The sequence below is a fragment of the Callithrix jacchus genome, chromosome 7 (assembly GCF_049354715.1).
Source record: "Callithrix jacchus isolate 240 chromosome 7, calJac240_pri, whole genome shotgun sequence".
Lineage (NCBI taxonomy): Eukaryota > Metazoa > Chordata > Mammalia > Primates > Cebidae > Callithrix > Callithrix jacchus.
Window position 1 is genome coordinate 80614604 of NC_133508.1, and position 23703 is coordinate 80638306.

Below are 23703 nucleotides of genomic sequence, written 5' to 3' on the forward strand. Positions count from 1 at the left end.
TCAGGGAAGCCTTCGTGGTCCTTCTCAGGCCTCAGCAGCTACTGCCAATGCCAGCTTCCTCCATTCGAACACAACTACAGAGCTCTTTGCACTTTTAATTTTTTTCGTCTTCCCTGCTAGAGTAGGCAGGAGTTAATAAAAAGACAACTGGAGGGGTGAGGGGCAGGAGCTGCCGGGGCCTGTGGCAGACCAAATCTATGGCAGGGTCTGCCACCCTGTCTGTGTGCCGGGGCAAGATAAGCCTAACTTTCCCCAAGCTCGACTTCCTCATCTCATCTGAAAATGAATAAAAATACCCACTTAAGAGCTGTTAAGAAAACTGAACCTGAAGTATGCAAAGTCCTGCTCCTGGCACTTAAATGTAAGCTACTCTTATTCTAGTTACACATAAAGTTACTTCCAAAACCTTACGAAATTCCCCGAGCACTGTCCATGGTACGTGGTTTCCCGGTTGCTTATTGGGTGGTCCTGAGAGCTTTCCCTTTTTTCTTCCTAAGGCGTGCCAAGTCCCCTCTCCTCTCCTTTGGGTGATGCTGACGCCTTCTTCCCAGACTGCACCTTTGCTGGGCCGGAGGATGCCCCGCAGCGGAGCGCCAGAGTGACCAGGCAACCTCCCTAGTCCCCACCCTCTAGCCCGGACTCCCCCCTCCGTCCTCGGGTTCCTCCTCACGTCCTCCTACTAGGGAAGTAGGCCGCAGCGCCCCGCACCGGTCTGACCCTGAGTGCCTGCTGGTCGCGGTAGGCCGAGGACAGGCAGTGATCCGCAAGTCCCCAACCCACGTGCTCCGAGCCTCCTCCGCAGGGCTCCGCCTTCCGGTTAGGCGCAACACGGACTACATTTCCCAGGGTGCACAGCGGCGGGGCCTAGACTCGGCGGGGGCCTAGGGCGGCGCGCCGCTCCACCGCCTGCTCGGGGGCGCGCGGGCTGGCGCGAGGACAGGGCCACGGACCCGGAATGAGTTTCCGCGCAGTTCCGCTGGGTCGTGCCGGGCTGTGCCGGGCCGTGCCGAGCCAGGACAGGCGGGAGTGGGGGACTGAGTTGGCGGTGCCGGGGACAGGCGCTCGGGCAGCCCGCGCCTTGACGAGGTCCCTGCCCCGTCCCGGCCGGACTGGCTTGTCTGTCAGTCACTGGGGCGGAGGCAGCGGCGGTAGCTGGGCTGGCGCCGGGCGGTGAGCACAGCGCGGGCCAGGCCGAACGGAAAGACCTGCCACAGCCCCTCAACTCCACGGACTCTTCGCCCCAGACTCGCGAAGCTGTACCTCCGCGCTTCGTTGGACGCCTCCGTAACCACGAAGGGCTCTCTCCCCGGTGACCCTCCAGCCCCGTGACCTTTTCATAGCACCCGAGAGCTCACCCAGGCGGTGGTGTTGTGGGTTCAGGCCATCGACCCTGTGACCCCTCAAGATCCAGGGGCTCGGTTTCCCCCGCAGGCTTCCCTCCCCTCTGACTCCCTCCACACAGATTGTGGGGACAGAGCTGTGACCTACCACAAGGATCCCCGCCTGGGAGCTCCTCACTGACGGCCCCCTCCTCGGAGTCCCCCTCAGTGGGTCTCTCAAGAGCACCCCTTTTGGTCTCTGGCAAGCCCCTCACCCCCAGACGAGGTGGGGAGGCCTCGGCAGCCATGCCCGCCCTGGGGCCCCCCTCACCCCACCACTCCCTGGACATCCAAGCCGGGGTCTAGCAGGGGGCCAGCAGCCAAGGGGCTGGGGCAGGAGGCAGATCAGGGCCCACCTCCCTGCCAGGGAGGGAGCAAAGATGGAGCGGCGGGAGGAGCAGTCGGGGGCTGCAGGGGCTGGAGCAGCATCAGCCTTGGACTTCACTGTGGAGAACGTGGAGAAGGTATGAGGGCTCTGGGGTGGGCACTCCAGTGACAGAGCAGAAGTTCTGGGGACTGTCACTAATGCCAGCGCTCAGGCCTGGGCTGGCTGCCCGCTGGTATGGTGCCCCCAGAGCACCTGGCATTTGCTGTCTTTCTGGGCAGGCAGTATTGCAGTCCCCTAATGGGCTATTTTTGTCTTTCCTTACAGGCAGGTCCCCTGTGGACAGATACTCCAGGGTCTTGGGATGGTCCCTTCAGGGAGCTTATGACTTAGCCTTCCAGCCAGACTGGCTATTTTCCAGCTCCATGGGAACTGCATGAGCAGTGCAGTAGGAAACTGGGAACCCAGGAGACCTGCAGCTCAGTCTTCTGGAATTATACTGATGCCAAACCATCCTGGACCTGGTTTTATTGAGCCAAGGGCTCAGGAAATAATCTGGAACTAAAACAATCTGGGTTGTTTCTACTCTTTGGAGAAGGGTCCTTCCTTTATTGGATGGAAGCCAGACCAGTCCTGAGCAGGCAGGTGTGGGGCTGTCTCCTTTTGTTTTGTGCTGAGTCCAAGGGTCCTGGCCCTGTAAGGCTGGCAGCCTTACAGGGCTCTTCCCTACTCACCTGCCCACACAGCTCCCTGCCATGGCCCTCCCAAGCTCCCCCACTGCCCAGCCCATCTTTCTGAACTACCTTTTTGGTTCTTTTCTGTATCTGCTCCCTATAACCTGGAATGCAGGATTGCATGCACCCTGGGATGAATGGGAAGATGGGGCTCCCTTACTTGAAAGCAGGGCATGATTGCAGATGCTCACTTATTATTCTTGACTCCTGTTTGCCATAACAGACAATGAGGATGCATCTCTTCTGCCTGCTTTGGCATCCCTGAGGGGCCAAACAAGGGACAGTGGCCATAACTGACCGGCAGGGGTACAAATAGAGCTAAGCCTACTTGGATGGAGCCTGCTTAGGGGTCAGGGTCCTGGCCACACTCTCCCACCTCTTGGAGCAGGGCAGTGTTGGCATGGTGACGCGCTATTCCAGGTGCTACCGGGAGATAAATCTGTTTTCTTACTTCATGAAGTCCCATTGGAATTGAGGCCCTGGGGACTGTGCTAGTGGAAAGCATTAGGCCAGGTGTTTGCCAGGGCTGTAGCTATAGCCAAGGCTTCTCTGGATCAGTTGATTGGACCTTCACATGTGCCCTCTGAGGAGTGTTCTCACCGCCCCCACCCCACCCCACTCCAGCATGTCTCTGCCCCAGGGCTACTTGGCAAAAGTCTTAGTCCTGCTCTGATTTCACACTGGCTTTGATGCCAGCATCTGGAGTGACCTAGGGATGATCCTGGGGGAGCTGAAAGGAGCTGTTGGAGTTGATGGGAGCAGCTGTGCCTGGGAAGGTCAAGTCCCCTCAAGCTGTTCCATGCCCTTCTCAGGTCTAGCTTCATCCCTATGAAGCTGTTCTTTCCACCTAGGCCTTGGCCTCAAGTGCTTCCCCTTTGAGGGGATCAGCCTCCTCTTTTTTTTGCTTTCCTGTGGAGATTCTCTCTGAACCCATAATGTTTTGCTGTAAGGAGAAGAGGATATGGTAGAGCATGGGCAAGTTTCAGGCTCTCAAGATATCAGCAGGACCCAGGCCCAGGAAACAATGCAAGAGCCCTGAGCTCTCCCTGCTCAGCTCCCCAGTCAGGGAGAGGGAGCAGTCTTGCAGGACCAAGTCACGCCTCTGTTCTGGGCTCTGGCAGGATCCAGAGTGGCCAGCACCTGTTCAGTCCTGTGCTGTCCTGCAGGCGCTGCACCAGCTCTACTATGACCCCAACATTGAAAACAAGAACCTGGCTCAGAAGTGGCTGATGCAGGCCCAGGTCTCCCCACAGGCCTGGCACTTCAGCTGGCAGCTACTGCAGCCCGACAAGGTGCCAGAGATCCAGTACTTTGGGGCCAGTGCTCTTCACATCAAGATCTCTCGCTACTGGAGCGACATCCCAACTGACCAGTATGAAAGCCTAAAGGCACAGCTCTTTACCCAGATCACCCGCTTTGCCAGTGGCTCCAAGATTGTACTGACTCGGCTCTGCGTGGCACTAGCCTCACTAGCTCTCAGCATGATGCCTGACGCTTGGCCATGTGCTGTAGCAGATATGGTACGACTCTTCCAGGCTGAGGACTCACCAGTGGATGGGCAGGGCCGCTGCCTAGCCCTGCTAGAGCTGCTGACAGTGCTACCTGAGGAGTTCCAGACCAGCCGCCTACCCCAATACCGCAAAGGCCTGGTGCGGACCAGCCTGGCGGTGGAATGTGGGGCTGTCTTCCCTCTGCTGGAGCAGCTGCTACAGCAACCCAGCTCACCCAGCTGTGTGCGTCAGAAGGTGCTCAAGTGTTTCTCCAGCTGGGTGCAGCTGGAGGTGCCACTGCAGGACTGTGAGGCACTCATTCAGGCTGCCTTCGCTGCTCTGCAGGACTCGGAGCTCTTCGACAGCAGTGTGGAGGCCATTGTGAATGCCATCTCACAGCCTGATGCCCAGAGGTGAGCTAGTCCCCACCTGCCCAGAAGACAGCCTCTTTGGCCATCCATCCATCCATCCATCTATCTGTTCAATAAGCATTAATTGAGTGTGTACTGATACCTGGTCCTCTGCTGGAGATACAGCAAGGAACCAAAAAAGACGTGGTCCCTGTCCTCATGGTTCAGACAGGGAGGCAGACGTTAAACAACTAATTATCAATTATTCAATTAAAATATTTGACTCTTTTTCCTTCTCTCAACTAGTCACCAAGTCCTGGCTGTTCTGCTCCTGACCATATTGCAAATCTATTTTTTTCCATTTCCATTGTTACCACCCTAGTCCAAGCTGTCATCATCTCTCTCCCCAGATTACTGCGGAGCTTGTCCTCACTCTTGTACCCTTCATTGTCCCAGCAGCCAGAGTGATCTTTTGAAAATGGGGATCTACTCTTTCTGATCAGAACCGTAACCCTTCAGTGGCTTCTCAATGCTCTTAGGTTAAAGCTCAGAATCCTTAATGTGTGCACAGTATGGCATCACCGGCCTCATCTCATGCTGCTTTCTTTGCTCTCTATACTCTCACACAGTTTCTTAAATTCCTTGAATGTCCCATGTTTGTTTCAGCCTCTGGATCATCACATGTACTTGATACCTTGCCTCAGCTTAAACTTCATTTACATAGGGAAGTCCTCAATGGATTCTTAAGACTAAGTTTGATCTTCTCTCTTATATTACCTCAGAGCTCCCAGTAGTTTTCCTTCTTAGCCGTAACATGATTTCAGCATAAATTAATGTATGCCTCCCCATTAGTCTCTCAACTCTGAGGACAGGGACTCTGTCATTTTACTTTGTCACATTGCACTTGGCACATGGTAGCATTTGATATTTTTTGAATAGATGAAAGTAGGAGTTGCTTGAGTGGGGAGGGGTGGGGATGGAAGGGATTGGGGGAGGAGGGTGGAGTGTTCTAGGCTTTAGGAACCACAGCAGGTGCAAAGACTTGTGGTGGACAGTATCATGATATATTCCAGGGCCCAAAAGAAGTAAGTGTAGTGAAGTGTTTGTTTGGCAAATGTTCGTTGAGCATCTCCTGTGTTGGGCCCTATGTTTAGCTTTGGGAGCGGAGAGACAAATGCTTTAGCTTCCATCTCTCAGGAGTTCACAGTCTGGTAGACACGTGAATGGCAAGTACAATCAACATGATGACTCCTCTGATGGAGAACGCAGGGGTCTGGAAAAGCCCAGAGGAGGCTTTTACCCAGTCTGAGGGTTGTGAAAGGCTTCCCAGTGGAAGTGACCACTGAGCGAGACCTGTGTAAGAGCCAGATGGAAGTGATGGATGGAGAGGACATTCCAGACAGATGGAAGAGCCCAAGCAAGGGTAGGGTGTAAAAGCCCAGAGAGTCTGGTGATCTGTAAATTATTAGGTGTGATGGGACAGCAGGATTTAAGGGCCAGATTTATAGGAGACCAGGGTCCAGATCATGCAGGATCTTCTTGGCCAAGTTTAAGATTTTGATCTTCATCCTGAAAATGATATAAAGATATTAAAGGATTTTAAGCAGAGAAAATGGCCTACTGAGACTTCTGGTATGAGCTGGATTAGAAAAAGTGAGACTGGAAGCCCTGACACTGACATTTCAGAGATGGGGCTTTGGGATCCGTGGCAGAATTGGAAGGGAAACCCATTAAAAGAGACTTCATGGAAGAGTAGCTAACGACTCAAGCCGTGGCATTAGTCACGTCTAAGTTTGAATCCCAGATGGTTTACTTATTAGATCTGAGACCTTGAATAAGCCATTCCTAAGCCTCGGTTTCCTCATCAATAAAATGGGGGTGATCATATCAACCCCACAGAGTTGTAAAGGTTTAAATAGGATAATGTGCACAAGTCCTGCCTCTGGTGTTCAGTAAAGAATATTTTGACTCCTTGAGTAATGGAAATTCTTCTGTGGTCTCGCTGGGGTTAGGATGGTCAGCAGCATCCATTTGTATGCTTGGGTTATTCATGTTACATGTTTTAAAGTGGGAACTGTGTGTGTGTGTTCCACCTTTATACTTTATGTGACCAGTTAATGGTATCTACTTATTTATTTTTTTGAGACAGAGTTTCACTCCATTGCCCAGGCTGGAGTGCAGTGCATAAGTTCGGCTCACTGCAACCTTTGCCTCCTGGGTTCAAGCGATTCTTCTGCCTCAGCCTCCAGAGTAGCTGGGCACCTGCCATCATGCTTGGCTAAAATTTTTGTATTTTTAGTAGAGATGGGGTTTCACCCTGTTGGCCAGACTGGTCTTTAACTTCTGACCTCAGGTTATCCACCTGCCTCAGCCTCTGAAAGTGCTGAGATTACAGGCGTGAGCCACTGCACCTGGCCAACTATTTATTTTTTAAAAGATAGACATAGTTACTATTAAATGGATTAAGGCTGTTTACTTTTAGAATTGGTAATAAGGAGTAGAAACAGAATCATGCAATAGAAAGTGGGCTTAGTTGATCAGTGGCTAAACTGGAAAAGGAGTTGGTTTCATACACACACACACACACACACGTAATGTGCTTAACCACTGCCTTTTAAAACTTTAAACAAAATATTGGGGTTGATTAAAAAAGATAAATGATTGTTTTGGTACGAGGATTAAATAAGAGAATGTGAAGCTTTTAGTGTGGGTCCTATGTACTTCATAAACGGCAGTTGCCAGTGTTTGGTTTCATTATTGTGTTGGCAGTTACTCTGATACCTATCCCTTGGCTTCCCAGGCCTCCCAGCTTAAGGTGGATACCTAGTCCCAGATCAGTGCCTCTCTTGGCAGCCTGAAGCTTAAGTGCTGGGTGGGCTCCGACAGTTGGTGACTAAGGGAAACAGATCAGGGCAAGTGTGTGGGTGATGTGAGGTGTCCTTGGATACACCCAAGTTTACCCACCCAGCCAGTCTCAAGGGCTTTGGCAGGTAATTGATGCCCCTTCTCCTCTGAACGAATGAGCAAGCAAGGAGCCAGTGAGGTAACCCACAGCCTCCTTGGCGCCCATTGGCTGTAGCCCCTTGGTTGCTTAGCAACTCTCCCCATTTTCTCCGCTCTGCTCCTGAAGCTAAGCTCTAATTGCAGGTCTGGGCTGAGCTCCGTGTGAGCAGCAGCAGAGGCATCCCAGCAGCCCTGCCTTGGCTACTTGAGCTGACCGATTGAGCCAGGCCTCTTGAACCCAGCTTCAGCTATGATCGTAAAGCATCCTCCCAGCTCCTTCCCCCAAATCTAGAAATCTCTGGGGCCTCAGACTTGTTCTTCTGTCCACCTGCAGGTTGCAGACACAGGTGCTCAGGTGGCAGGAAATCTATGCAAGAACTTCTTCCCATGGGTGAGCTGCAGCCGGCCCAGAGTCCGAGCCTGGGCCTTGCTCTACCCCGTCTAGTTTCCTAGCTTTGGCTTGTGAGAGTCACCTTCAGTGGCTTTGATTCCTGGGTCATCCAGGCACGCCTTCCCTAGGTGTCCCGACACTGGCCCTCCCCTTGGCTGAGTTTGCGCTCAGTTTCCTGCTCCTCCACAGCTGCTGCTACTTCCTGGCTCTCTCCTTTGAAATGTATTTTTTTTCCTGAAATATGTTTTTAATCCTGGAAAAGCTTTTCCTTGATAATTGGGGAGGGAGAGAAAGTGAATTAAGCAGGCTGTTGGGGGCTCCCATCAGTTAGGACTGGAGATAGGGGCTGAGATGTACATAGATTGTTTGGGAGATTCTGGTTGGGCCCTAAAAGAAAAGCAGACCCGTAGCAGTCTAAGGGGGTTTCAACCTGGATTCTGCTTCTGAGTTGTATGACCTTGAATGATATGATACTCTGAGCCCTTTGGGGCTGTATCGTCCTTGCTTTGTCCTTTTATGAGGCTCTGATGAGACAAATTAAGAACCTTCACTGAGTACCTGCCGTCTGCATGAACTTTAGCAGGTGGAGGAGAGAGCCTCAGAATACAGTGGGAATATCATGGGGATAGAGTACTTCCTCCTGTTCCCATCTCAGCTGCTGAGGAGCTTCTGGGCCATAGCCTTGGCCCTACCCCTTCTCTTTGTGCCAGAGTCTGGCCTGAAAATGCCCATTGTCTGGTGGTGCGGCCTGTGTCAGGGTCATGAGACTGAAGCTATCCCAGCTGTCTCCTGCCAGCACCCCCTGGGGCTGTCTCTGGGCTGGGGGTATCCTGGCATGGATGACTTTTCCTGCCAGAATGGGGCTGTGGAGAAGGAGGCCGATGTCCCTGGGCTGGTTGCCTCTTTTTGTCCTTCTCGTCCTCCCACCAAGGATATGAAGTTACTGCCTAGCAACCCGCTTGAGGCAAGTCCAGACAGAACTCCTTCTGGGATCCTCAGTCCCCCACTCCCTAACATAGATTGCTATGGTGACACTATGATTGACAACAGAAGAGTCCCAAGCATCTGATCCCCACTGTTAGAGTGTGGCTTCCTCTGCTTAGTCTCATCTCCACAGACTAAGGTGCTGGAGAGGGGTCCAGTGGGATGGAGCCAGGCTTCTCTCAGTCCCTTTGTATACTGGGCTGCTTGTCCTTCTCCTTTAGAGATCATTGTGTTTTAGGGCTCTGATCTGGAACCCCTTATTTTTTTCTCATTCAACAGTTTCTCCTTGGCCAATTCTCATCTATTCCCATAGGTTTAAATACCAGCTGTTAGCTGATGACTCTCATATCTATGTCTTTTGCTCTAACTTCTGTGCTGGGCTTCAGGGCTTCCAGCTCTTTCTAGATGCTTCTACATGTATAACCTATCAGGTATCTCTGAATCAACGTGTCTAATACTGAGCTTATCACCTTCTACCTCCCATTAAAGGTGTTACTGTTCCCTGCTACTCACCCCACAAGTCTCAGTAAATAGCTCCACCATCTACTTAGTTGTTTAGCCAATGACCTGAGGGTTGCTTTATTCTTCCCCATCCTCACATCCAGTCAGTCATCAAGTGCTGTCCATTTTGCCTCTTAGCTCTCTGAGTTCATCATCTACTTCTGTTCCTCCCTGCAGCAACCATACTACTCAAGAGTTAGGATTTGGTGGTTGGGGTGGAGTGGTGGATGGTAGGGATGGATGCTCTCATGAGCTGTTGCTGCCTTCCAAAGTCTTTTTTTTAATCAGCGCTCCTGAGCCTGTGTTTGCTCTTCTGTCTCCCACTCTTGTTCAATCTTCCCTGACAGACTGTATTCATTTCCTAGGGTGACCATAACAAAGTGCCAAATGAGGTGGGTTTAAAGCCAAACAGAAATTATTGTCTTAAATTGTGGAGGCTAGAAGTCTGAATTTAAGGTGTTGGCAAGGTGGCACTCCCGAGGAAACCTGTAGGAGAATCCTTGCCTCTTCCTAGCTCTGTGGTTTGCTGGCAGTCTTTAGTGTTCCCTGGCTTCCAGCTGCATCACTCCACTCTCCACTTTTGTCCTCACGTGGTATTTTCCCTGTATGTCTCTGTCTTCACATGGATGGCATCTTATAAGGGCCAGTCATATTGGACTTCAGGTCCATCCTACTCCAGTATAACCTCATTTGCAATTATCTTATTTCCAAATAAGGTCATATTTTGAGGTACTGGGGATTAGGATTTATCAAAAAAATCTCTTTTTGTGCGGACATAATTCAACCCATAACAGTCTGCCCTCTGGCCCCCCCAGACTACATGTTATCACCACATGCAAAATATATTCACGTCATTTCAACCTCCCTAAAAGTTGTAACCCAGCTGGACATGGTGGCTCATACCTATAATCCCAGCTACTCTGGAGGCTGAGCAGGAGGCTAAGTTTCTTGAGCTCAGGAGTTTGAGACCAGCCTGGGTAACATAGCAAAACCCCATCTCAAAAAAAAAAAAAAATGTTAACCCATTCTGGAATCAGCTCTCATCCAATTAGAGAACACAATTCAACCCATAACGCTGACCTTCTCATACTTCCTTCTCAGAGTTCTCCTGGGGGTCCCTGACCTAAGGTTCTTCCCAACATGGGGAACTTTTGTTCCCATCAAATCTGCCATGTAGTCCCTGACCTTTTTTTGCTTAGGATTTGATAAGGGGAGGGAACTTGATGGAAGACAAAGAGATTATGCCTTTCTCTTAAAGCCTGTAGGGGGATGGGCATAGAGCTCTGATGGATTTTCTCATGTCACGCCTTTAGGTATGTGAACACGCTCCTGAAACTCATCCCACTGGTGCTGGGTCTGCAGGAACAACTGCGGCAGGCAGTGCAGAATGGGGACATGGAGACCTCCCATGGCATCTGTCGCATCGCTGTGGCCCTGGGCGAGAACCACTCCCGGTAAGGGGTGGGGAAGCTGGGAGTGGGACAGTAGAGCCCTCTAAGAGGTGGGGTTCTGGAAGTCCCTCGAGAGGTAGAATGACTTGTATCTCCTCCTCCCCAGGGCCTTGCTGGACCAAGTAGAGCACTGGCAGAGTTTCCTGGCACTTGTCAACATGATTATGTTCTGCACAGGCATCCCTGGTCACTATCCTGTCAATGAGACCACCAGCTCTCTAACCCTCACCTTCTGGTACACGCTGCAGGTGTGTATATGTGACCTCCAGTAGAACTGGGCTGTGGTGGAAGAAGGTGGATCACGGGCTTCTATGGCTACTGGTGAGGTGGCTAATTCTCTTCCCTGGCTCTCTCAGGATGATATTCTGTCCTTTGAGGCAGAGAAGCAGGCTGTATACCAGCAGGTGTACCGGCCAGTCTACTTCCAGCTGGTGGATGTGCTTCTGCACAAGGCCCAGTTCCCTTCTGATGAGGAATATGGATTTTGGTCCTCAGACGAGAAGGAGCAGTTCCGAATTTACAGGTGATGGTAGCAGGCCAACTCCTCTAAAATGGAGTCCATAAAGAATGAAGGCAATGAGGGAAGGGGCCCAAGGCCAGGCTTTCTGAATTTGGGGACTTCTCTCTCTGTTCTCTAGGCATTGTTGCAGGGTTGTGGGGGTACTGGGGTAGGCTCCTGGGCTTGGGGGCAGGATTCAGGGGCAGGATCCAGGCAGTATAAAAGGCCTTCATCTGCTTCTCAGGGTGGACATCTCAGACACGCTCATGTATGTCTATGAGATGTTGGGAGCCGAGCTGCTCAGCAACCTCTATGACAAGCTGGGTCGTTTGCTTACCAGCTCAGAGGAGCCCTACTCCTGGCAGGTACCTCCCAAGCCTGATTCCCTCAGCCCTCCCAGACCTGTCACACCCTCCTCCTCATCCAAGCCAGTGGCACCCTCTTTCCCCAGCACACGGAGGCCCTCCTCTATGGCTTCCAATCCATCGCAGAGACCATCGACGTCAACTATTCTGATGTGGTGCCTGGGCTCATTGGCCTCATCCCGCGGATCAGCATCAGCAACGTGCAGCTGGCAGATACTGTCATGTTCACCATTGGTGAGACCTGGCACATGCCCATGACCATATTCCCAGAGCCACAGCACCTGTCCCTGGCCACAGCCAGCATGCTGGATCCTATCCAGAATGGGAGAGCCACATGCCTACACACAGTGTTGTAACAAACTGACTGTCCTGGCAGGTCTAGGGGGTCCATCTGATGGCACAGTGAGCTGCAATTCAGTGAGACTAGTTTACTGTCAGGGGAGACTAAACAAGAGTAGGAGACAGAAGAGTAAACACAGGTTCAGGAGCCCTGATAAAAAAAAGACTTTGGAAGGCAGCAACACCTCATGAGAGCATCCATCCCCACCATCTACTCCACCCTGACAATTTACTGTCAGTTAAACAGCAGTACTGGACCTCTGTTGAGTAACCCTTTCCTGCTTCTCTGCTGTAGGCTCTTGTTTAAGCATGCACATGCATATTTGCCCATGTAGTCCTCTGAATGGAGCAGTGCTCTGTGCTAGGGCTGCAACTTGACCCTGCCAGGAACTCTGCTCGCCTCAGAGGCATGGTACAAAGCCAGCCTGGCCTGCCTCAGAGATCCTCCTGTCTTCCTCTTTCCTCCAGGAGCTCTGTCTGAATGGCTGGCTGACCACCCCGTCATGATCAACAGTGTTCTGCCCCTGGTACTGCATGCCCTAGGTAATCCTGAGCTCTCTGTCTCTTCTGTGTCTACCCTCAAGAAGATCTGCCGAGAGTGCAAGTATGACCTGCCTCCCTATGCTGCCAACATTGTGGCTGTGTCCCAGGTATGCAGGGGCCCTGGATGGTGCTGAGCCTCAGTGCACACTCTGCGCTGTGCTGATACTACATTCCTTCTTTCTACCCCCAGGATGTGCTGATGAAACAGATCCACAAGGTGCGGCTCAAAAGTTTCTAGGGGTCTCCTTGGGGGTCTTGTGGGAATCTCTTATCCCTGAAATCCTGTTTTTTGACTTCCCCTTCCTCTTACCCCTTATTCTCTGTTTTTGGAAGCTCCACCCAAGAGGCTTATTTTCCTTCCTACCCCACAACTATATGTAGCCAGGACTGATCATCTATGTTCTGCCCACAGACAAGCCAGTGCATGTGGCTGATGCAAGCGCTGGGCTTCCTGCTGTCAGCTCTTCAAGTGGAGGAGATCCTTAAGAACCTGCACTCACTCATCTCACCCTATATCCAGCAACTGGAGAAGCTGGCAGAGGAGATAGTGAGTGAGCTCTAGGGGCCAGGGAGTAGTACTGGGATGCTGTGGCTGATGAGGGGTGAGGTTGGAGCTAGCCCTCAGAGTTGGGGCTCAGTGATCTGGACCAAACTGGGGCTAGGAGATCTGGAGCTTGGTTTGCTTCTCCCTGCAGCCCAATCCCTCCAACAAGCTGGCTATTGTCCACATCTTGGGGCTTCTCTCCAACCTCTTCACCACGCTGGACATCAGTCATCATGACGATGATCACGAAGGCCCTGAGCTTCGGAAGCTTCCAGTGCCGCAGGGACCCAACCCCGTGGGTGACATTGTCTTTGCCATCCCCCCAACCCCCACCTGTGGGAATGTCTTTGTCACTCTTCAATTCTGTGGGTAATGTTGTCATTGTTCTCCTTTTCCCATGGGGGTGATGTGTTTGGTCCTCTGATTCCATGAATGACCTATAATTACCTCTCACTCTGTAGGTAGCAATGTCATTATCTCACTCAACTCTGTGTGTGATGTTGTCCTTGTCCCCAGCCCAATTAGGGTGACGTCATTGAAATTCCTCAGCCCCATAAGAGACATTGACATTTTATCCTTCAACCCTTAAGTGATGTTCAACCCCCTGCCCCGCCCCGCCCTGCTCTGGAGGGCCTTCTACTTCAACATTTACTGTCCCCTGTGGGCACTAAGGATGCTTATTACATCCTCCGCATGTAATAGTTCTGGCCTTCAAGTTGCTCCCAGTGTAGAGGAAGTTCAAGTTGCTCAGATTGTCACAAAGCAGTGTGATAAGTCCTGTGAGAAGCCTGGACACAGGTTTTGGGGTGACCACTTTACAAGCTGCTGAATCTGGAGCAAGCCTCAGCTTCTCATTAAAAACTATGAACATTGAAATGTCTGGCTTACTTAATTCATAGAACTGTGCTGGATAGTAGATGTGGTCTTACATGTAGGTAGTTTGCATATTGTAAAGGTCTTTATAAATAGAAGGGACTGCTTTGGTCATTGTTCACAGAACTCCCTCCAGGATTTCTCCTGGAGAAAAGGAAGCCATAGGCATCCTGGCCTCTCTGCTTAACTCTGCAACCGAGTTTCAGTTAGCCTCTTGGCTTTAGATCACACCTGGGCCACTGTCGTCGGACGGAGCCCATTCTTGATATGGTAGACATCATCCTGCCTTTCCTTGCCTCCCAGGACCTCAGTCTGCTCTCTGCTCCTCCATAAGCTGCCTGCATCTGTGCATTCTTTGGGGCTCCCTACCTCAAGCCTATTTAAGAGGAGATTGTATCTCCACTTCTTCAGGCGCTAGCCCATAGCCTTGGTTTTACAGAGCAGAGATATAAAGGGAGAGATTTTTTTTTTTAAGTCTACAAAGATTTCATAATCTTACGAAGCACCTGTGATATCTCTGCTTTGCAGTTTGAGGCTTCCTTTGAGATAATCCCTAGAATTCAGGATATCCTCCTTTTTCATTCATGAGAGAGTTCAGCAAACCACTTCTTCCCCCAGGGGTCCCATGCACTGGGTCCTCAATATGCATTCTGGGGTAATAGGTTTGAATTCCCCTCCTCCCTGCTACCAAGTCCTTCTCAAGTGGGTCACAGTGATCGATAGCAGAAGCACCTCACTTCTTCCTGTGTCTTCAGGTGGTGGTGGTGCTGCAGCAGGTCTTCCAGCTTATCCAGAAGGTGCTGAGCAAATGGTTGAATGATGCCCAGGTGGTGGAGGTGAGCCCTGGCCCTTGCCCTCTGCTCCATAGTTACTTCTTGGAGGTGTAGCAGGAGTAAGATGTTGCCATGTTTCACTTTGCAATGGTTTGGAGAAAACAGGGGAGGTAAATCCTGCCGCATAGAGATAAGGAATCTTTTGGGAAGTCATTCAGAACTCTCCAGTATCGTGAGAAATGCTTAACTCAGGGACTGTAATATTAGGGTTGAGTGACAGCCAGCCATCTGTTTTGGCATCAGAAACCTGCCTTTGGTCCGTTTTCAGTTCAGGTTTTTGTTGCCATTGCTGCTCCCTGAGAGGAAATGGTGGAGATGTAAGTAGCAGGAGTTAAGTTCCACAGTTCCATCCTGTGCCCCTCAGTGAAGGGCCTTTGCCCCCTGCCAGAATAAGGGTCAGACTTGCTTACCGTCCTTGGTTTGCAGCCCCGGCAAGGCTTATAGGTAAGGGCCCGATCTTAGGCCCGCTCTGCGGGGCTTCAGCGCTGTTCCAGTTAATCGTGACCTGCTGACCAGGGTCCCTTTGCTTTCTTTCCAAGGCGGTGTGCGCTATCTTTGAGAAGTCGGTTAAGACGCTGCTGGATGACTTTGCCCCCATGGTGCCACAGCTGTGTGAGATGCTGGGTCGGATGTACAGCACCATCCCCCAGGCCTCTGCTCTTGACCTCACTCGACAGGTGGGCCTTCTGATTGGGGCAGAAATCCTAACCCTGGGTGGGGGTGGGTCAGGTAGCTGCTGTGTCTGGGGTACCCACTTGCATTCCAGGGATACTGCCCCACTTGCATTCCAGTGAGACTGGGTCTCAGCTGACCAGCATTCCCTGCTTTGTTGTAGCTGGTCCACATCTTTGCTCATGAGCCTGCCCACTTTCCCCCAATTGAGGCCCTCTTCCTGCTCGTCACCTCCGTCACACTTACTCTCTTCCAGCAAGGTAGGTCCTGACCAGGGTCTCTGCTGCTGCCGCCACTGCCACTGCCTCTGCTTCCCCAAATGGGGAGCCAAAGCTGCCCACTTTGTTCTTCTCTGTCCCCTGAGTCACATGTGGGACTTGATGGGAAACCTGTGTAATCAAGCACAGCACCTTACAAATAGTTGAAACCTTAGGTTGAAGTGGATAAGAGGGTGAATGATGTCTTCTACTGGCCTGCTGGGCTCAGGGCCAGTCTGGATATGGAAGAAGGAAGTGGGGGTGGGAGGTGGGCAGAGGCTTGAGGGGCTTGGGGCACTAGGCGGGCTCCTTTACTTTGGGATATAATGAAAAGAGGAAAGAGCACGGGCTTTTGAAGTCAGCTAGACCCAGATTCTAAGTTCATCACCACCAACTAGTTGTGTGTCCTTGGGCAAGTCACTTACCTTTGCTAAGCCTTCATTTCCATATCTGTGAAACGGAGATACCATATACTTGAAACGATTGTTTACAGGTATTAAAGTCACATCTTCTGGGCCCCTGGTTCAGGGGCTTTTGCACAATGAAGTACTCAGAGACTGCTGGTTCCTTTCCCTGCATCAAGGCTTAGTCCTTTCTAGGCCAGAAGTCAAGTACCTTTGGCTGTAGACCTAGCCCTCCATTCCCTGTGACCCTTTGCCTGAGAGAGTTGGGAGCAGGGGCTTCTATTCAGGCTTCTCATGTTGTCTAATCCAGGCTTCCAATTTGGAAAATCAAAAACAAAAAAACAGCACTGCCTCGTGAGCCTTGCCTGGATTCATGGTCACAGGTTTGAGGCTCACCAGGGGCCTCAGTTGGTACCCAGAATACTCTTAGCTTATAACCTCAGTGGTCTCATGATCCTGGCCTCTGTTCCTGTGGGCCATGGAGTAAGTCCAAACTGGGGAGAAACCTGAACCAGAAACCTGGTGTGGTCATCCTCAACTCCACCTCTCCCACTCCCTGTACCCAATCTAGGATAAGCCCCATCGATCCTGGCTCCTGATTCTCTCCACGTCGGCCCACTTCTACCCACCTCCGTGGCCACTGCCTGCGTTTAAGGTCTCACCTGGATTATCAACAACCTTCTAGCGGGTTTTCTTGACATCTCCCCTTCTCTCCAATCTGTTCTGCACACTGCAGCTATAATCTTCATAAATTGTCTTCCCAGGCTTAAAACCCTTTCGTTGTTCCCATTGCCCTCAGCTTATTGTTTCATTCCCACCCACATGACAAGGCTCTGGCATGCCTCTAATGTCCTCTCCTGCTGGCATCCTCATGACTCCAAAATACCAGCCACACTGCCCTTTCCTTACTGTGTCCCATTTGATACCTGTGCCTTGTGCCTCTGACTAGAATGTCCTAGGCCCTTTACTGGGTGAACTCTCACTCCTTCATGTCTCAGAAAGGAGGAAGACTGAATCACTTCTCAGAGTAATTTCTCAGAGGTGGAATTGGGTACTTCTAACTGTACCGAAACTGCATCCTGTACACACTGCTGACACAGCACTGAGCACACACAACAATCAGCTTTCAATGTCTGTCTCTCTTACTAGACTAAGCCCCTCCAAGGGCAGGGTTGAGTTTCTTCTCTCTGCATCCCCAGTGCCCAGAATGAGGCCAGAATACAGCAGGCTGCAGACACTGTTAAACAAAGGAGGGGAAGGGCTCTCTGCCCTTGGAACCTTTCCTTCTCTCTGTCTGGCCCACCTCTAGCAGGGTGGCTGCTGAACATCAAACCTGCAGGGTGCACATTGGGCCTCACTTTCTCGGACTTAAATAACTCAGGGTTCAGATACCAAAGGGATAGGCTTTATTTGTCGGCAGCTCTTCATAGCCTAGAGAGGGAAGTAGGGCAGAGATTATCTGCTTTACAGATGGGGAAACTGAGCATTGTGGCTTGCGCAAGATCACACAGCTACTTAGTGGTGTCTTAGGCAGATGGTTTTGCACCACATCCTCCTCAGAGTGGAGAAGCCTGGGTAGGAGCTCCAGGTGCATGCCATATTCTTGCCTCAGGAATCATCAGAACTGGAGGCAGAAGTGTCCAACATCTTATCTGTTGGGCTTTGTTGGTTGTCTTGCTGGACAGGATGGCTTCTATACCTGTTATGCCATCCCAATCTTAGCCATTCCTTCCTCGGGCTTTGCCTTCCCACTGGACCATGGGATGACACATTGATTGCTTTCCCTCTTTCTTGGCATGTCCAGATGATGGGAACTAGTCCTCAGCCCTGAGCTTGGCTCTCTGCTGAGTCCGTGTCCATGTGGAAGAGCTTTGCTGGGATGAGGCTCTTGTTTTTGGCCTTACGATACTGTTTCCTCCTATGGGCCCTGCTAGTGACTTGCTGGGCCATTCCATAGCATGCTGGGCACTGCCCTACCTAAGCAAGAGTCCTCTGGTTTAAGTGGACCGAATAGATTCTTTTCCTTGGCCAGACCAAGAGCCCTAAGGCCATTGAAGTGAGGTGGCACTTACTCAGGCTCTGATGCCATAGCCTTTCCAGGGCCCTCAGATAAACCTCAAAAGGAGATACCAAGGGCTGGCCCCCCTGACTATCCTGGCTCTCCTCTTCAATGACTGGCTGATGGGGAGGTATGTGCTAGGAGCAGTGTAGGGCTACCCCAATCTGCCAGAGGCCACAGTAAGTGTGGTGGCCATTTCTTCAGTTACGTGGAGTCCAGAATTGCTCACATACCAAGGGAACATGAGGGGATGGCATGAGGAGGAGTGGGGAGTAGACGGAAGGCCCCGTGGAGGGAGCTGGGGCAGGCCCGTCCTTCACTTTGCCGTCTCTTTCTGTTGGGCTTCTCCCAGTTCATGGTTTTTGTATGTTTTGTTTCTTTATCTTGCTTCCTGCTGCTCATGTGCCCCCACGCTGTCTCCCTGCAGGCTCTCAGTCCCACATAACTATATGAGGTTGAGTTGCTGTTTGTATAATTTTTTCTTAAGTTCCATCTTTATTATATTTTAGGGCCCAGGGATCATCCTGATATTGTTGATTCATTTATGCAACTCCTGGCACAGGTGTGTTTTAGTTTTATTCATTCACGTTCTGTTCTCTCTCTTTCTCTTTCTCTTATGTTGAAATTCAATTTAAGCCTATTTTTAGCTTTCTGTTGACAAATTTTTTTTCTGTTCAGTTGAATAGAGTTTCTTCATCTGTTTCCGTGGAAGTTGACAACCCAACATCCTCCTTTAGTGCCCCTATGCCTCAACTAGCTCAGTCTTCTACAAAGACCAGGAGAGGCTGATCCCGAAGGGAGGGAGCTGGGCTGGCCTTGGGTGGGGAGTGGGAAAGGGAGGGGGTTGTGACTGTGCCCAGCAGCTTCTTGTTGCCCAAGAAGTTCATGGGTAGGACTGGAGTTGAAGGGCCTGGGGTTCACTGTCCCCGTGCTCCTGCCGGGAACTGCCTGCCTCAGTGCCCCCAGCCTGCTCCTGAGAGGTAGGCTAGGAGCAGCTCCAAAGTGAGGGACTGAAAAGAGGAATGTGCGCGGTGGAGCCCAGAGTTGGGCTATTGGAGAGGTTGAGCTGCTGCTGGGAGGCGGAGTGCAGGCTCCATTGTGAGACCACGTTAGGATATGTTTGCATTTTGTATGTGTTTAAGTGTGTGAGACCTTATTTTGTATGTCTTGAGTTTGGTTTGGGAGGGGAACAGAATCACCTGTAAGTAGTATGCGTATTGTGTTGGGTGCTAGGAAGAATGCATACATTCATGCGTGCTGTATGTCAATGTGTTGTGTGTTTTGTGTTGTTTGTTGATATGTTAGGCCTTGATGGATTTAGAGCGTGGACATGTGTTGGAGGTGTGTGTGTGTTGGGCTATGGGAGTGTATATTATGGAGGATAGGAATATATGTTGTGGTATTGGTATGTCTGTATTAGAGTACGGTTTGGAGGAAATGAATGTTGGGCTGTAGGGGTATGGAATTAGTGTGATGGGGGCTTCTGTGTGTTAGGGGTTCCTAGCACGTAGAACCCCTAACCTGTGAGTTAGAGTAAATGGAGTGTTTCTTTGAATCATTCCACAGATTTTTTTTTTTCTTTGAGACAGAGTCTGGCTCTGTTGCCAGGCTGGAGTGCAGTGGCGTGATCTCGGCTCACTGCAACCTCTGCCTCCCAGGTTCAAGTGATTCTCTTGCCTCAGCCTCCCGAGTAGCTGAGACTACAGGCGCATGCCTCCACGCCCAGCTAATTTTTGTATTTTTAGTAGAGGCAGGGTTTTACTGTGTCGGCCAGGATGATCTTGATCTCTTGACCTCATGATCTTCCCGCCTCGGCCTCCCAAAGTGCTGGGATTACAGGCGTGAGCCACCGTGCCTGGCCCTCATTCCACAGATATTTTTATTGAGTGTGTAATACATGCTGTACCTTGTTAGGTATTGAGGATATGATAGTGAGCAAAAGCAGGCACAGTTCTTGCTCTCCTAGAACTTATAAGTCTAGTTTCTGGGGCAGGGGAGGGTGGGAGGAGGGAAGAATAGGGAGTGTTCTGGGCTGGGTGGACATGTGTGTGGGTGTTTTCAGGGGTGTATCTTTGATGGGGAGGGTGTCTGAATGTGTATTTGTGGATGGGTATGTTGGGAGAGTGTGGGAGGGCTGTGGGAAGGCTGAGGGTGTAAGCGTGTGGACATGGTTTGCAGATGTGCAGGTGTTTGGTGTGTGACTGTCATGAGGGTGTGTTCTAGATGGGGAGAGAGTGTGTATGTAAGGGGTATGATAGAGGTATGTAAGGAGGGCATTTCAAGTGATGGTGCCTGTGGGCGTGATTGCACACGAGTAAACATGGGGAGTAGAGGGGATGTGAGGGGTTGGAGGGTAGAGGTCTATCTGGTGTGCACTGGGGGCATTTCTTGGGAGCAGCAGTGTTTAAGGATGGCTGGAGCATCTCCTGTGACCTGAGGATGTGCCAGTCATGTCCTGGTACCACTTGGGGCAGGCCGTCTGCCCCCATCACATCATCTGTTCCCCCTCACCCACAGCAGCACTGGCTTCTTGGTTGTGTGTATGGCCGAAGAGGGCCTGGACACAGGGTACCCTGGATGAAAGTGGGACTGAGGCTCCAAGGCTCCTGCTGTACTTTTTCTCTTCTTAGCAGGAGCTGGAGGGTGTCTCAGGAATACAGGAGGGACATGGGAGGAGGGCTGTTGGGCTGAGGGCTCCCTGTCTGGATGCCATCTCTTCTTCCTGCTGCCCTGTTCACAAACCTGGGATGCTTAACTCCCTCTATTAATCAACATGAAGTCACTGCTGGCAACCTGGAGCCTGCAAGATCTCTGCCCCCTGATGGAGGGGAAGATGTCTGGAGCCCAAACTTTCTGCATTATGATCCCCACCCCCAACCTCTCTCACATACACCCATGCATTCATGTACACATATGTGTACATAGCATCCCTTGAGCTGTCCTCACCTGACCTACTGAACTCTGGGGTGGTCCGGGTCCCCCAGAGATAGCTGGGTAGCTGGTTTTGGCAGCCTCTACCTGTGAGGTGTGAAGTTGGGGGCTGGGGTGGCAGGTGAGTGGGGGGGATGGTTCTTGGAGCTGGCTGGGGCTGGGCTTACCAGCTCCACCTCCTGCAGGCTCTGAAGCGGAAGCCAGATTTATTCCTGTGTGAACGACTGGATGTCAAAGCTGTGTTCCAATGTGGTAAGTGGGGCCAGGTGGACAGGTGGGCCTGGGGCTCCCCCAGGAGGATCCTTACACCCCATCTGATCTGCCTCTGCCTCTCCCACAGCTGTGCTAGCCCTCAAGTTCCCTGAGGCACCTACTGTCAAGGCCTCCTGTGGCTTCTTTGTGAGTCCCATTATGAACCCTGACCCACTGCCACCCCAACACCCTGCCCTGCCCAGGACTCCAGACAGTAGGGCTGTGGTGTACAGCTCTTGTCCTCAGGGAGAACTGGGAAGGAGCTGGGCTGATGGGCCTCTCCATCCTCTGCAGACAGAGCTGCTGCCTCGGTGTGGGGAAGTAGAGTCTGTGGGAAAGGTGGTACAGGAAGACGGTCGTATGCTGCTCATAGCAGTGCTGGAGGTGAGATGGAGCAAAGCAGGGTGTGAAGGGGGTGAGGGCCCCGCACTGCTGAGGCAGCTCACCTTCTGGGAGGCTTGAGCCTTTTGTTCCCTTGAGCTCTAAGATTCTGTTTCTTCTTCAGTTAAATGACTGAAAGTTGTTAGGATTGCCATGGGGATCATCAGCTGGCTCTCAAAAAAGCAGCGCTCACTGTTACGTACAGATTGGCTTAGGAACTGTCCAGAGGGCCTGGGGCACAGTTAGACATTCTTGCTGCAGAAGGGGCAACACCCTGGTGTGCTGAGAGCCCCTCTCCCTCAGGCCATTGGGGGCCAGGCCTCCCGCAGCCTCATGGACTGCTTTGCCGACATCCTGTTCACCCTGAACAAGCACTGCTTCAGCCTCCTGAGCATGTGGATAAAGGAGGCCCTGCAGCCACCTGGTTTTCCCTCTGCCCGCCTCAGCCCTGAACAGAAGGATACCTTCAGCCAGCAAATCCTTCGGTGAGCAGAGCTGGGGTGGGCCTTGGCTCAGGCAGAGAGGGGGCAGTGGTGGTGGCTGGTGCTAACCTGCTCTCCCTTTTCTCCTTCAGTGAGCGAGTGAACAAGAGGCGGGTGAAGGAGATGGTGAAGGAGTTCACACTGCTGTGCCGGGGTCTCCATGGCACAGATTACACAGCTGACTACTGAGGGGTGCCCCCATCCCACTCACTCCTTCTCTTCACCCTTTCCTATCCTCAAACAGTAAACCTGGACCCTCACTGCTGCCTCTGCCTCCTTTCTGCTGCCGCCACCACCTAACTGAAAGCCTGGGTCCAGAAGGCCTGAGGGAAGGATAGGAGGATGCTTGGATGCAGGCCTTGTGGGGGGAATGGTGGGAACACCCTCTAGCTCCCAGGTTGGAAGAGATATTGCTGTAGCCAAGCCACCTAGGCTGGAGCCCTTCAGAATACAGTCATTGCCCTTGGGGTGGGGTGGCTGCAGTAGTGTCATTAACCCCCCATTTCCATTAAATTAGTCCCAGCATGCATGTATGCATACATTTACTTAATCAACAGCACTGAGTACTAGGCCCCAAGCACTGTCCTGCATTGTTCTGCCCTGAACAAAGGTTGATCTAGTCCATAGCTACCATGCTAAGCTGGGAGAAGGGTGAGGAAGTGAGGGAAGGCTGCATGGAGGAAGTTTTTGACAGGAATAGCAGCCTTCCTAGGTGCAGGACTTGGGGCTTTGGGCTGCAAGTGGGGTAGGGCTGGGTCCATTTGGGAGGGAAGAAATGGAGTGGAGTCTTGATTTCCAGGATGGGTTTCTGGTGTGGAGTTAATACAACATTGAACTTGCATGTGGTTGAGGAGGGCTATAGAAAGGGGCTGAGTGTGTGTGTGTGTGTTCGGAGCGGGGGGCGGTGGCAGGGAGGTGAGGGAGAGAAGATATCTGAGCCCCAGAGGAGGAAAGAGGAAAGGAGAACCTAGTGTCCATGTGTCCACCGCTCCCCACGTACACGGGACCTCCAGCACAGGATGGTCCGGGATCGGTCAGCACCACGGACAGCTCCTGATCAGCTCTTGTTTTCCTCCTTAGCAGGATTACCTCACTTTGTCTCCTCAGCTATAGTTTCACCTGGGTTGCCTCTCAGCTACCCCGGGTTTCTCAGTAAGCTCTGAAGAGCAGGACTGAGTTTTCCCCCACTCTCACCCATGAGCTTTGAATCTCTTTGTAGGTGATAGGGGAATTGGTTACTCCCACATTCATCCCGCTCAGTAGATCTGGATTCTATGCTGGTTGTGGCCCTGAATTAGTGTTTTATTACACAAGTAGTCTCTTTGAACCTCAGTTTCCTTATCTGACAAAAGTATGTAAGGAGGGCATTTCAAGTGATGGTGCATGTGGGGGTGTTTACACATGAGTAAACATGGGGAATAGAGGGGATGTGAGGGGCTGAAGGGTAGAGCTCTATGTGTTATGCACAAGGGGCATTGCTGGGGAGAAGCAGTGTTTGAAGATGGCTGGAGCTGTGCAGAGCATCTCCTATGACCGGAGGATGTGCCAGTCATGTCCTGGTACCACTCCGGATAATTATTACTCTAAACAGTATAAACTGTTAAAAATGAAGTGCTTAATGTACAGTAAGTGCTCAGTATTTGGCTGATTAAGTAGCAAAT

At 51.5% G+C, this 23703-nt stretch overlaps 1 protein-coding gene across 24 annotated transcripts; it reads left to right on the top strand.

Annotated features, from left to right (window-relative positions):
• The first annotated feature begins 967 nt into the window (after positions 1 to 967).
• Positions 968 to 22302, top strand: IPO13 (importin 13). 24 transcript variants are annotated; one of them, XR_013519971.1, is made up of 20 exons: positions 968 to 1843; positions 2032 to 4341; positions 10471 to 10611; positions 10715 to 10856; positions 10965 to 11131; positions 11352 to 11472; positions 11559 to 11706; positions 12280 to 12461; positions 12545 to 12571; positions 12767 to 12901; positions 13050 to 13193; positions 14527 to 14607; positions 15144 to 15281; positions 15440 to 15536; positions 18506 to 18558; positions 21113 to 21179; positions 21268 to 21326; positions 21474 to 21563; positions 21685 to 22045; positions 22135 to 22302. XR_013519971.1 is itself a non-coding variant. In XM_078331480.1 (20 exons), the coding sequence occupies exons 2-20, from the start codon at positions 3410 to 3412 to the stop codon at positions 22229 to 22231; spliced, it is 3003 nt and encodes a 1000-aa protein (XP_078187606.1). In that variant the 5' UTR covers positions 968 to 1843; positions 2032 to 3409; the 3' UTR covers positions 22232 to 22302. The 24 variants fall into 24 exon arrangements, 12 of the variants coding, with proteins under 12 accessions (XP_078187606.1, XP_078187607.1, XP_078187608.1 ...); XR_013519973.1 differs by having other exon boundaries at positions 3560 to 4341; XR_013519974.1 differs by having other exon boundaries at positions 3605 to 4341.
• The last annotated feature ends 1401 nt before the right edge of the window (positions 22303 to 23703 follow it).

What these genes read in the sequence shown, in the direction of transcription:
- IPO13 (XM_078331480.1), top strand. Translation starts at nt 3,410, where the DNA reads ATGGGCAAGTTTCAGGCTCTCAAGATATCAGCAGGACCCAGGCCCAGG. An exon ending in CCTTCTGGTACACGCTGCAG is followed by an intron (nt 10,857 to 10,964) that starts GTGTGTATATGT and finishes TGGCTCTCTCAG; the next exon opens with GATGATATTCTGTCCTTTGA. An exon ending in TGATGAAACAGATCCACAAG is followed by an intron (nt 12,572 to 12,766) that starts GTGCGGCTCAAA and finishes TTCTGCCCACAG; the next exon opens with ACAAGCCAGTGCATGTGGCT.